This window comes from Anomaloglossus baeobatrachus, chromosome 4 (assembly GCF_048569485.1).
Source record: "Anomaloglossus baeobatrachus isolate aAnoBae1 chromosome 4, aAnoBae1.hap1, whole genome shotgun sequence".
Lineage (NCBI taxonomy): Eukaryota > Metazoa > Chordata > Amphibia > Anura > Aromobatidae > Anomaloglossus > Anomaloglossus baeobatrachus.
Window position 1 is genome coordinate 211,816,359 of NC_134356.1, and position 13,929 is coordinate 211,830,287.

General features: G+C 47.0%; 1 protein-coding gene across 2 annotated transcripts in view; it reads right to left on the reverse strand.

The window, feature by feature from the left end:
* Positions 1-4,957: 4,957 nt before the first annotated feature.
* The window catches only part of ZNF346 (zinc finger protein 346), a 113,476-nt gene continuing 104,504 nt past the window's right edge, over positions 4,958-13,929 (reverse strand). For both annotated transcript variants that reach the window (XM_075344647.1, XM_075344646.1), the window contains exon 7: positions 4,958-6,757. In XM_075344647.1, coding sequence (XP_075200762.1) covers positions 6,133-6,757 — 625 coding nt within the window. In that variant the 3' untranslated portion in view covers positions 4,958-6,132. The remainder of the gene's footprint in view (positions 6,758-13,929) is intronic.

A 13,929-nucleotide genomic window follows, 5' to 3' on the forward strand; every position in this document is an offset into this window, starting at 1 on the left:
CTTGGCCTACATACAGATGTGTCACGGTCCGAGTATGGACAAACCGACCGACTGTCTCCTGTCCCAAGCTACACAGCCTTATTATAGGCAAATCCAAGTGTCAACTCCATGGCAGGAAACCAGCAGCCGGTCTGTGCATTACGGTTTAACACACGGATGTGCGCAAGGAGACAACATTTTAGACCCAACAGAATATAATTTACCTTAGTCCAGATACAAATTAGAATCCGGTTCCAGAGATTACGCCTAAGCACCTTCTCTGACATCATGGCGACTTGCATAACACAAAAAAAACAAAAACGAATGCAATTTGTCCACTAACTTTTGTATTAAAGTTGCAAACTAAAATGCAAAACAAAAACAATAAAAAAACCCACGCAATTTGTCTTCTATCTATGCATTAAAGTTGCAAACATAAAAGAAAATGTGACAAGAAGCAAGTTGGTTGCAAGTAACTCAAAAGTAAACTGTTCTGGAGGGTTGCTTGTGACTAAAAATCCGATGGTCGTCTGAAGATTGTATCATGTCCAGGGAGCATAGTTACAACATTACTTGTGATGCAGCTGAGCAATCTTAATGTGAAGTGTCAGGCTAGGTATGCACGGTCGTTTTGTCTGCAGGTCATCAAACTTGTGACTCCTGTGCTTTGGTTACGTCCACACAAGACAGCAGAAATATATATATATATATATATATATATATATATATATATATATATATATATATATATATATATATATATATATATATATATATATATATATAGTAGAGCAGCGGAAAAAAAAACACTGCAAGTGAACACAGCCCTCCATGTGGTATAATCGCTTTGTGTATACGGTAGTACCACGATCACATGAACAATCACAATTACAATGTCACAAAACAATTAATGTAAACTGTCCAGAAGCCCTAAAACCCTAAAGCCATACAAGTGTCGGCAAGTGTCTCTAGCCAAAACATTTCAGTAAAACATTAGCTCTGACGGCATCGAGAAGCCAATTTTTGGATTGGGTCTGCCATCTAGTGACAAACTGCACAAAATGCACCATTGAAATGAAACGCCGCGTAAAGAGGATTACACATCAGGTTCTTCCACAAAGTGAGGAAGAAAACTCAAGTGATAACTGTGGCATCTAGGTCCTATTTAACTTCACCCAATGATATCCATCATAATTGTCCCATTTTCACATCTATGAGCCTGGGGTAATAATAGGACAATGGTTTACAATAGTTCTAACAGAATCACCGTAGTCTTCACGAAAATCCTTCCTTCATTGGGAAGCATAAGGCAATCATATCTTTACACAAGCAGTCCACTCTTAAGAATGTGCACTGAACAATCTATTACGGCCCTTTCACACTGCGTTTTGTCCCCTGTTCAGTGGTCTTGTCAGTACTTAAGTCTGAACCCACCGCAAAAATGTATTCAGAAGTATGCACTAATGAGGCCACAGACGATAATGGAGTAAATGGAGTCGCACATTATTTTCGGGCATATGCCTATGGGAGGTGGACACCTAGATGTAATAGATTGCCTCTGGGTGTCCGTCACCAGTAAGCATATACTCCCAATAATATTGCACGACAAAGCACATGGTGACTCAGTCTGCACCATTATAGCCAACAGCCTCTTTGATGCATGCGTCCGAATCTCATTTTGCGGAGAGGTTTGGATCCAAAAACAAACTGATAGGGAATTTAGATTGTGAGCCCCAATGGGTACAGTGTTGCCAATGTATGTAAAGTGCTGTGGCATTAACAGTGCTATATAAATGATTATTATTATTATTATTACTGTGCAAGCCCCGATGGGACTTCTGAACGGGGGACATAACACAGTGTGATATCTCCCTAACAAAACATTCCGTACCATTGTTCTTGGCAGTGCAAGTCCTGTTTACACAGGATGATACACTGCTAATAACTATGATTTTGGTTGCAGCACAAAACATCATTTCACCTGACGAACAAGCAGTTTTGCTTCTTCACCATGTGATCGGCAGCCAATGCACACCATAAAATTATCATGAAAGAAGTAATTGTTCATGATAAAATTGCAGGCTAAAGGGGCAGGCTAAAGGGGCGCCTTAAAGTTGCTTTTTTATTTGAGGCAATTTTTCAGTTGGTGGAGTCTCAGCGGTCTTGTAAACTGCAAATTGGAGGGCCACCGGGTGTAACTCCTTGTGTTGGGAAATTGAAGGTGACTAAGGAGTGAAGGATATAAAAAGGAGAGCTCATTGCTTCGCTTATCTAGTTTGTAGAGTGCCAATTTTCTAGATAACTAGTAATCATTGGTTGTGAAAGTTGTTACAGTTGGGTGTCCATTAACTAAGGAATTATCAGATGAGAGAAGTTAAGCTTTTCAGATGGAAATAAATGTGACTGACCAGACCTCTAGCAAACATACCATAACGCAGCGTATCTACACTGTGTGTTGGAGCATTTCTTAGGGTACCTTCACACTTTAGCGATACAGCAGCGATCCGACCAGCGATCTGACCTGGTCAGGATCGCTGCTGCATCGCTACATGGTCGCTGGTGAGCTGTCAAACAGGCAGATCTCACCAGCGACCAGCCCCCAGCCAGCAGCGACGTGCAAGCGACGCTGCGCTTGCACGGAGCCGGCGTCTGAAAGCTGCGGACACTGGTAACTAAGGTAAACATCGGGTATGGTTACCCGATGTTTACATTAGTTACCAGCGCACACCGCTTAGCTGTGTGTGCAGGGAGCAGGAGCCGCGCACACTGAGCGCTGGCTTCTTGCTCTCCTAGCTACAGTACACATCGGGTTAATTAACCCGATGTGTAATGCAGCTACATGTGCAGAGAGCAGGGAGCCGCGCACACTGCTTAGCGCTGGCTCCTTGCTCTCCTAGCTACAGTACACATCGGGTTAATTAACCCGATGTGTACAGCAGCTACATGTGCAGAGAGCCGGAGCCGGCAGCACAGGCAGCGTGAGAGCGGCGGAGGCTGGTAACTAAGGTAAATATCGGGTAACCGCTTTGGTTACCCGATGTTTATCTTGGTTACAGCTTACCGCAGCTGCCAGACGCTGGCTCCTGCTCCCTTCATTTGTCGCTCTCTCGCTGTCTCACACAGCGATCTGTGTGTCACAGCGGGAGAGCGCCTTTGAAGAAAACGAACCAGGGCTGTGTGTAACGAGCAGCGATCTCGCAGCAGGGGCCAGATCGCTGCTCAGTGTCACACACAGCGAGATCGCTAATGAGGTCACTGCTGCGTCACAAAAAGCGTGACTCAGCAGCGATCTCGGCAGCGAGCTCGCTGTGTGTGAAGCACCCCTTACTTGGAAGGAGCTTGCATTAAAGGAAATGTCCACTACTTGTACAGCCCTTTTTCATTCCCCATGTTTGCCCTCATTGAAATAATGCTTAAGCTCACCTCCGCTGCCATTCCAGTGGTGCCGGTATAGCTCTCCAGCACCACTGGAAACATAGGAGTATATGCTTTTTATTTTAACAAGTGCAAACACAGGTAGCGAGAAGGGGGTGTCCTAGTAGTGGAAAATCCCTCTAAAGTTTATTTAAATAAACCAACCGATCTAAATGATGCACAAGGAACAATTGGTAATAGACAGTTCAGTGTGCATAGGATGCCACAGTTCTTGGCAGCGCGTGACAGGAAGACGTGCTGTCAAGAATGATGATTTAAAGAGAACCTGTCAGTAGGATGAGCAATATAAAGTAATAATAGCAAGGGTTATACTGATTACATTGATACTTTTGGTGAATCAATCCAATGTCTAGTTCTTGTTTAATAGGTAATCAAAGTTTTCATCTAATGATGTTTCAGTGCAAAGGCACGGGACTGTGGGTATGGTCTTCTCTCTGCTCCAGCCCCTCCACCTGACACCTGTGTTTCTATGATAGGTTACCGATTCTTCATTCTTCATTGACATTTCGCACTGCCATCTTTGGAGTGGGCGTCACGTGCTCCGTTTGATTCCATGACCCATATTCAATAAAATGGCTCCAGAGGCGGAGCATGCGCAGATCAAGAGCTTGGCTTAGTGAAGATTTCATTGTGTCAATATTTCAATCTGTGCGTGTGCCACCTCTGGTGCCATTTTATTGAGGACTAGAAGACTGGCTGTCTACGTACCTGCCACCGAAGTAAATAATATTGGTGGCACAAAATTTTACAAAGGGGCAGGTCACTGAAGAATCGATGACCTGTCATGGAAACAATGGAGGCAGGCTGAGGGGCTGATGCAAAAGAAGAACACCCTACTCCCAGTCCCACCCCTTCGCACTGAAACACCATTACCTAAAAACTTCAAATCCTTATTAAACAAGAACCACAGATCCAATTGAGTCACCAAAAATATCAATGTAATCAGTTTAACAGCACCATCATGGCCATGACTTTACTTTATACTGCTAAATCCTGCTGACAGGCTCTCTTTAAGCAAGCTTAATAACAATTTTACCTGTCAAACAAGCAATTGGCAGTCTAATTACACTTCCTAATTGTCTTAGGAACGCTCACTTACAAGTAGAGCTCAGAAATAAAAACCTAGGATTAAACTTTTAAAAGCAAATGTAAAATTTGGATGGAAAGCACATGTTTACCAATGTAAGGGTGCATTACGTACATAGAATTTATGATGTGGGCTAATTGGGTTATGGGGAAAACTAAACAGTCTGCAGGTTTAGTTGTAGCTTACAGTAACTTCAAAGTACAGTGGAACCTTGGTTTACAAGAATTTCTGGGAGTGTGCTTGTAAACCAAGTTACTCGTCTAGCAAAGCAAGATTTCCCATAGGAAATAATGCAAGCTCAGACAATTCGTTCCACAACTTGTGCAATGTCCCATCCTGGTGCCCTATTCTATCATTCCACACATGCACAAACACACACACACACACACACACACACATTATGCTCACCTTACCTTCTGTTCCATCACCGGCCTCATGGTTCTTGTAGTTCGCCGGTACAGGATGCTTATCGGGTAACCATCGCGACCGATGCCAGAGCTTCCGCTGACAGAGTGCTGACGTCACAGGCAGGAGCCGCTTGCCTCTCATTGGTCAGCTCGCTGCCTTTGAGTAGCAGCTAACAGCGGAAGTTCCTCCCTCATCGCAATAGTTACCTGATATACATCCTGTACCGGCGAACTACAAGAACCATGAGGCCAGCAATGGAATGGAAGGTAAGGTGAGCATAATGTGTGTGTTTGTGCGGACTGCAAGAGCGGGTCAGAGCACAGTGAAAGTATGGAACCGGAAGTGTGTGCAGTGAGTATTTGCTTGTATGGCAAAGCTTGCTCGTAAACGGAGTTACAAATTTACAGCAAGCTTTGCTTGTATAGCGAAATACTTGCACACCAAGTTACTCATAAACCGAGGTTCCACTGTATTCAGTTTCATTGTTATCCCTAGGGTATTTTCACATGTGGTGGGTTTGTATGCGTAAAATCTGCAGAATTAAACTATACCAGCTAAAGTAGATGAGATTCAAACAAATCTTATCCACATGCTGCTAAAACTTCTGCACGGAAACCTGCACTGTGAGTCCACAGTACTTGCGTAGAGTTGTTTGTGGATTTCACCCCATACAATATAAATCGTAAGATCTACAGTAAGTTAACAACAAAATCCAAATGTAACAATCGGATTTTGCAGCACATACGTTGTAGAAATGCTGCAAAAATCCATGTAGCATATCTGCTACATGGGAACATATTCGTAAAATAAAAATATCAATGCATCTTAACAAAAATCCAAAGAACTGCAAACAAATAACACTAGATAGCTGGTATTTTTCGGTCTCTCCCTGGTCAGACTGTCTGTTCTCACTAGTTTATTTTTGTAATCCATGGGTTACGTTGCCAAGAGTGTAAGTGTTAAAAAGGAAAGGAATACAAAAAATAAAAATATATAACAAAGGAACAACACCATCACTAATAACTGTGGCTTCCTAGGGTGAATTCACAGCTTTCCAAATTTCTGCAACTAAAATCTGTTCCATTCATCTTAATGTCATCTGGCGGTAAGAACATGGATTTCTGCAAGCTTCATTCAGATGAATGGAACAATTGTAGTCATTTCTGTAACTGTGTACATTCACCCTTAACTCAAGAAACCAAGACATAGTCGGGTAGCATTATCTAATAGCTATTACGGAAATAATTGTAGTCGTCAGACCCCATCGTGCTCTTCATATATGGTCGCTGGGTCTTTGCACCATAAGATGGTAGTGGAAGTAAACCCTCGCCAGGACCTAGGCTTCCTGATTTTGACGGACCGTAGGATGAGGAGAAACTTCCAGAGTATGAGTAATTCGAAAGTCCACCTGAAGATGAGGAGTAATCAGTATATGAGGACGGAGCCCCTGAGTATGACAGGGGTTTGGATGAAGTATTACGGAAATCTGTATATGAGGAAGAAACCCCAGAGAACGGCAGGGGATTGGATGGTGTTTTACGGAAATCATTATATGAGGAAGAAACCCCTGAGAACGGCAGGGGATCGGATGGTGTATTACGGAAATCATTATATGAGGAAGAAACTCCTGAGAACGGCAGGGGATCGGATGGTTTTTTACAGAAATCATTATATGAGGAAGAAACCCCTGAGAACGGCAGGGGATTGGATGGTGTATTACGGAAATCAGTATATGAGGAAGTAGCCCCTGAGAACGGCAGGGGATCGGATGGTGTATTACGCTCATAAAATTTACGCTTGAGAGCAGGTGACCTGGTGTCCGAGTATGTTGTTGTCTTTCCCGTTAAGCTGGTGAAAGAAATATGAAATGATCATGAAAAAAAGTCAGACGAGAAGACACAAAATTATTACTAAAGTCCATATTTGTATACGTCAATCATTTTGCTAAGAGGCATTTCATTGGCATTATACAGTAACACAATCTGCATCTCTGTTGTATTTAGTGCACTTACTTCCCAGTAATTTACCCTCCGTTTTGCTGCTATTCAAGCTCCATCATCTCAAATTTTACTTTGCCTTTTATTCTTCTATACTGAGCATCATATGGGCTGTTGGCGCCCATACTCTTACTATTTTCTGTGTTAACACTGTGATTAACCCCCTCCTTAGTCTCTTAAATAAACTAATTGTTGATATGTACATCCTCAGGGAGGCTAAACTGTTATCAATTTTACAATAACTATGACAGTAGCTGCATAATCATCATCAGTAACTGTGATATGCATTTCAGTACAAGGATGTGGTGCGATATATAGTATGCTGTTACAGCATCCAAAAACCTATGGGCATGTAATGTCATGTGATTGCTTGACCCAACTAAAGACAAAAATTATTGGTTGACATATGTTGGAGGATGAGCTACACAATGAAATCACTAGACTAGTTTAACCTCAACAGTGGGTTTGCATTTAGAATTATTTATTATATTATTATTATTAATTATTATAGCGCCATCAATTCCATGGCAATTTATATGTGAATAAGAGTTGTAGTGCCAAAATGCTTAAATAAAAAAACCCCAAAAAAACAGATGTGTAACCTAAATCTTATTTTACTAAATAGACAATGAAACATGATTTTCACTCTATTGTTGTACATAACTGTAGGAGCAGCAATGCCAGAGTAGCAGCTTTGTATTAACAGCATTTAGGCTTAAGACACACGGCATGAAAATCGTAGCGAGTGGAGTGCGATAAAACATCGCATTCCATTCGGACCAATATTAGCCTGTGTGTCAGCACACATGAGCGATTATTTTCTCAGCCCTAATCGGACCGAGAATGCTGCAACTGTAATGTGTTCCTGGTTTCCTCGTACCCATTCAAGTCTATGGGCAGAGAGAAAAAAATTCGCACTGCACTTGCAGTACACCGGTGTACTGCGAGTGCAGGGCGAGAATGGCAATAGCCGGCTACGGAGGAGAGAGGGAGATAAATCCCTCCCTCCCGTCTGCAGCATCGGCCCTCTCCTCCTGAGTGTCGGCCTGCCCCCCGCAGCTGAGGTCCGATCGCATGAACGGACCTCAGTCACAGTGACACTCGCATGACACTCGGCTCCCGCTGTGTTGCCAGCATGAGCCGAGTGTCATGCAAGGATTGCATTAGTCCCCGGTGTGGACCCGGCCTTAGAGACATAAGGCTACATGGACCATAGGAAAATTTCGTTTCCAGCTATTCATTAATTTTATTGAGAGTCATTTCAGGGAGAGAGGACGGGAGCTGTGTCTTTCCTATAGAGAATTGGTAATTCTCTGACTTATAGGGCTAGTTGAACGTCCATGTGCTGTACGTATGTAAAATGGGTAACATACAGACAATACACTGACCAATGCAAGTTAATATGCTAGTTCACAAAGGTTTTTACACACAGACTGATAGTCTGTAAACACACAGCATGGGCTACTTTGGATCTGTATTCCGGCTCACACTAGCACATTTTAAGTCAATGGATGCGGAGCAAAAAAAAACAGATCACATATGGGTTTACCATCCTTATGTCTTGCGTTTTTCATGGATCCATTAGAATTATTAAAATAGAAGAAGGGAATTTTGTTACTTACCGTAAATTCCTTTTCTTCTAGCTCTTATTGGGAGACCCAGACGATTGGGGTATAGCTACTGCCCTCTGGAGGCCACACAAAGCACTACATTAAAAGTGCAAGGCCCCTCCCCCTCTGGCTATACCCCCCCCGTGGTATCACGGGTTCTCCAGTTTTAGTGCCAAAGCAAGAAGGAGGAAGCCAATAACTGGTTTAAACAAATTAACTCCGAATAACATCGGAGAACTGAAAAACCGTTCAACATGAACAACATGTGTACCCGCAAACAACAAAAAAACATCCCGAAGGACAACAGGGCGGGTGCTGGGTCTCCCAATAAGAGCTAGAAGAAAAGGAATTTACGGTAAGTAACAAAATTCCCTTCTTCTTCAGCGCTCTATTGGGAGACCCAGACGATTGGGACGTCCAAAAGCTGTCCCTGGGTGGGTAAATAAATACCTCATGTTAGAGCTGCAAAACAGCCCTCCCCTACGGGGGTGTCACTGCCGCCTGCAGGACTCTTCTACCTAAGCTGGCATCCGCCGAAGCATAGGTATGCACCTGATAATGCTTGGTGAAAGTGTGCAGACTGGACCAGGTAGCTGCCTGGCACACCTGTTGAGCCGAAGCCTGGTGACGTAATGCCCAGGACGCACCCACGGCTCTGGTGGAGTGGGCTTTTAGCCCTGAAGGAACCGGAAGCCCCGCAGAACGGTAGGCCTCTAGAATTGGTTCTTTGATCCATCGAGCCAGGGTGGCTTTAGAAGCCTGCAACCCCTTGCGCGGACCAGCGACAAGGACGAAAAGTGCATCGGCACGGCGTATGGGCGCCGTGCGGGAAATGTAGATTCTGAGTGCTCTCACCAGATCTAGCAAACGTAAGGCCTTTTCATACCGGTGAACCGGATGAGGGCAAAAAGAAGGCAAGGAAATATCCTGATTAAGATGAAAAGAGGATACGACCTTAGGAAGAAACTCCGGAATGGGGCGCAGCACAATTTTGTCCTGGTGGAACACCAGGAAGGGAGCCTTAGATGACAGAGCTGCCAGCTCAGACACTCGCCGAAGCGATGTGATCGCAACAAGAAACGCCACTTTCTGCGACAGCCGAGAAAAGGAAACTTCCTTCAGAGGCTCGAAGGGCGGCTTCTGGAGAGCAACTAGTACCCTGTTCAGATCCCATGGATCTAACGGTCGCTTGTACGGGGGCACAATATGACAGACCCCCTGCAGGAACGTGCGCACCTTAGGAAGACGTGCTAGACGCTTCTGAAAAAACACGGATAGTGCCGAAACTTGCCCTTTAAGGGAGCTGAGCGACAAGCCCTTTTCTAACCCCGATTGCAGGAAGGAAAGAAACTTGGGCAATGCAAATGGCCAGGGAGACACTCCCTGAGCAGAGCACCAGGACAAGAAAATCTTCCACGTTCTGTGGTAGATCTTAGCCGAATTCGACTTTCTAGCTTGTCTCATTGTGGCAACGACTCCCTGAGATAATCCAGCAGATGCTAGGATCCAGGACTCAATGGCCACACAGTCAGGTTCAGGGCCGCAGAATTCTGATGGAAAAACGGCCCTTGGGACAGTAAGTCTGGTCGGTCTGGCAGTGACCACGGTCGACCGATCGTGAGATGCCACAGATCCGGATACCACGACCTCCTCGGCCAGTCTGGAGCGACGAGTATGACGCGGCTGCACTCGGATCTGATCTTGCGTAGCACTCTGGGCAAGAGCGCCAGAGGCGGAAACACGTATGGGAGCTGAAACTGCGACCAATCTTGAACCAAGGCGTCTGCCGCCAGAGCTCTTTGATCGCGCGACCTCGCCATGAATGCCGGGACCTTGTTGTTGTGCCGGGATGCCATTAGGTCGACGTCCGGCACTCCCCAGCGTCGACAGATTTCCTGAAACACGTCCGGGTGAAGGGACCATTCCCCTGCGTCCATGCCCTGGCGACTGAGGAAGTCTGCTTCCCAGTTTTCTACGCCTGGGATGTGAACCGCGGATATGGTGGATGCTCTGTCCTCCACCCACATTAGAATGCGCCGGACTTCTTGGAAGGCTTGCCGACTGCGCGTCCCTCCTTGGTGGTTGATGTATGCCACCGCTGTGGAGTTGTCCGATTGGATTCGGATCTGCTTTCCTTCCAGCCACTGTTGGAAGGCCAGTAGAGCAAGATACACTGCTCTGATCTCCAGAACATTGATCTGAAGGGTGGACTCCTGCGGAGTCCACGTCCCCTGAGCCCTGTGGTGGAGAAATACTGCTCCCCACCCTGACAGACTCGCATCTGTCGTGACTACTGCCCAGGATGGGGGCAGGAAGGATCTTCCCTGAGACAATGAGGTGGGAAGGAGCCACCATTGTAGAGAGTCTTTGGCCGTCTGGGAAAGCGAGACTTTCCTGTCCAGGGACGTTGACTTCCCGTCCCATTGGCGGAGAATGTCCCATTGAAGTGGGCGCAGATGAAACTGCGCAAAGGGAACTGCTTCCATGGCTGCCACCATCTTCCCTAGGAAATGCATGAGGCGCCGCAAGGGATGCAACTGGCCCTGCAGAAGAGATTGCACCCCTGTCTGTAGTGACCGCTGCTTGTCCAGCGGAAGCTTCACTATCGCTGCTAGAGTATGAAACTCCATGCCAAGATACGTTAGTGACTGAGTCGGTGATAGGATCGACTTTGGAAAGTTGATGATCCATCCGAAAGACTGTAGAGTCTCCAGCGTAGCATTCAGGCTGTGCTGACATGCCTCCTGAGAGGGAGCTTTGACCAATAAATCGTCTAGGTAAGGGATCACCGAGTGTCCCTGAGAGTGCAAGACTGCTACCACCGCCGCCATGACCTTGGTGAAGACCCGTGGGGCTGTCGCCAGACCAAATGGAAGAGCTACGAACTGAAAATGGTCGTCTCCTATCACAAAACGTAGAAAACGTTGATGTTCTGTAGCAATTGGCACGTGGAGATAAGCATCTTTGATGTCTATTGAGGCAAGGAAGTCTCCTCTGGACATTGAGGCAATGACAGAGCGGAGGGTTTCCATCCGGAACCTCCTGGCGTGCACATGTTTGTTGAGCCGTTTTAGGTCCAGAACAGGACGGAACGAGCCGTCCTTTTTTGGAACCACAAAGAGATTGGAGTAAAACCCTTGCCCTTGTTCCTGAGGAGGGACTGGGATCACCACTCCTTCCGCTTTTAGGGAATCCACCGCCTGCAGCAGAGCATCTGCTCGGTCTGGACGTGGGGAGGTTCTGAAGAACCGAGCTGGAGGACGAGAATTGAACTCGATTCTGTACCCGCGAGACAAAATGTCCGTCACCCACCGGTCTTTGACCTGTGACATCCAAATGCCGGAAAAGCGGGAGAGCCTGCCCCCGACCGGCGATGCGGAGGGGGGGGGCTGGAAGTCATGAGGTAGCCGCTTTGGAAGCGGTACCTCCATTTGCTTTCTTGGGGCGTGTGTGAGTCCGCCACGAATCTGAGTTTCTTTGCGTCCTCTGAGTCCCTTTGGACGAGGTAAATGGTGTCTTGCCCGAACCTCGAAAGGACTGAAACCTCTGCTGCCACTTTTTCTGCTGAGGTTTGGATGTTCTGGGTTGTGGTAAAGAGGAGTCTTTACCCTTGGACTGCTTAATGATGTCAGCCAATGGCTCGCCAAACAGTCTATCTCTAGACAAAGGCAAACTGGTTAAACATTTTTTGGAACCAGCATCTGCTTTCCAGTCCTTTAACCACAAGGCTCTGCGCAAAACTACCGAATTGGCGGACGCCATTGAGGTGCGACTGGTAGATTCTAGGACCGCATTGATAGCGTAAGACGCAAACGCCGACATCTGCGTGGTAAGGTGCGCCACTTGCGGCACTGCTGGATGTATGATAGCATCCACTTTTGCTAAGCCAGCTGAAATAGCCTGGAGTGCCCACACGGCTGCGAATGCCGGAGCAAACGACGCGCCGATAGCTTCATAGACAGATTTTAACCAAAGGTCCATCTGTCTGTCATTGGCATCTTTAAGTGAAGCGCCATCCTCCACTGCAACTATGGATCTAGCTGCAAGTTTGGAAATCGGGGGGTCTACCTTTGGACACTGTGTCCAGCGCTTGACCACCTCAGGGGGGAAAGGGAAACGCGTATCTTTAGATCGTTTAGAGAAACGCCTTTCTGGGTGAGCGTCGTGCTTCTGGATTGATTCTCTGAAGTCAGAGTGATCTAACAAAGCACTCAATTTACGCTTGGGATAAAGGAAACGAAACTTTTCCTGCTCCGCAGCCGCCTCTTCTGCTGAAGGGGCTGGGGGAGAAATATCCAACAGCCTATTGATGGCTGAGATAAGGTCGTTTACCATGGCATCCCCATCCGGGGTATCCAGGTTGAGAGGGGTTCCAGGAGTGGATTCCTGATCACTCTCATCAGACACATCACAGGGAGACTGATTGCGCTGAGACCCTGAGCAGTGTGAAGACGTCGAGGGTCTTTCCCAGCGAGCTCGCTTAGGGTGGCTGGGGCCATCATCTGAGTCATAATCCTCGGCCTGTGAAGCCGGGGACCCCCCTGTGGGCTGGATACATTCCAAGTAAGGGGGACCTGAGGACAGAGGCCTCGCCGTGCCCAGAGACTGAGTCCCATGCATAGATTGCAAGGTTTCAAGGATTTTTGCCATAGACACAGACATATTATCTGCAAAAACTGCAAAGTCCGTCCCTGTCACCGGGGCAGAACTTACAAGCGTCTCAGCCTGGGTCACTACCTCTCCTGACTCCGGCTGGCGAAGCAGCACCGGGTCGGAGCATTGCACACAATGGGGGTCATCGGAGCCTGCTGGTAGATTAGCCCCACATGCAGCACACGCAGTATACACAGCCCTTTTTGCCTTGGCCGCCTTGCGTTTTGAGGATGACATGTTGCTGCTTCCACAGAGCGATCTGGGATATGCAGCCAGAAGCGCACCTCACAGTGCAAGAAATACAATATCTATATATCTGTACCCAGTACACTGATACACAGTGAGGCACTAGAGGGACCAGCACAGACAAATCGCTTACCGCCCGCTTAAAAAGCGGGTGTGTGGTCGCCAGATAGCCCCTAGTCCAGGTCTCCCAGAGCCTTGCGTCCTTCCTCCAGCCAGGCATGCATGTAATGGCTGCCGGCGTCTCGAGAGAGGAAGGGGGGCGGGCCCTGGGCGTTCCTGGCCAAGAGCGGGAAGCCTGCTTCCCTCTGTGCCAAGTGAGAGGGCTGGAGCATGTAAATCAGGCTCCAGCCCTCGTCGCTGCTAGCGAACAGCGTCTCTCCCCTACCCTGAATGACAGGGTGGGGGCGGGAACGAAACGGAGCTGCCGGCGTCCTAGGCCCAAAAAGCCGGGGACTAAATTTATAACCGCCGCCGCCGTAAAAGCGCGGACGGCGGATCCCCGGCGCACCACAAG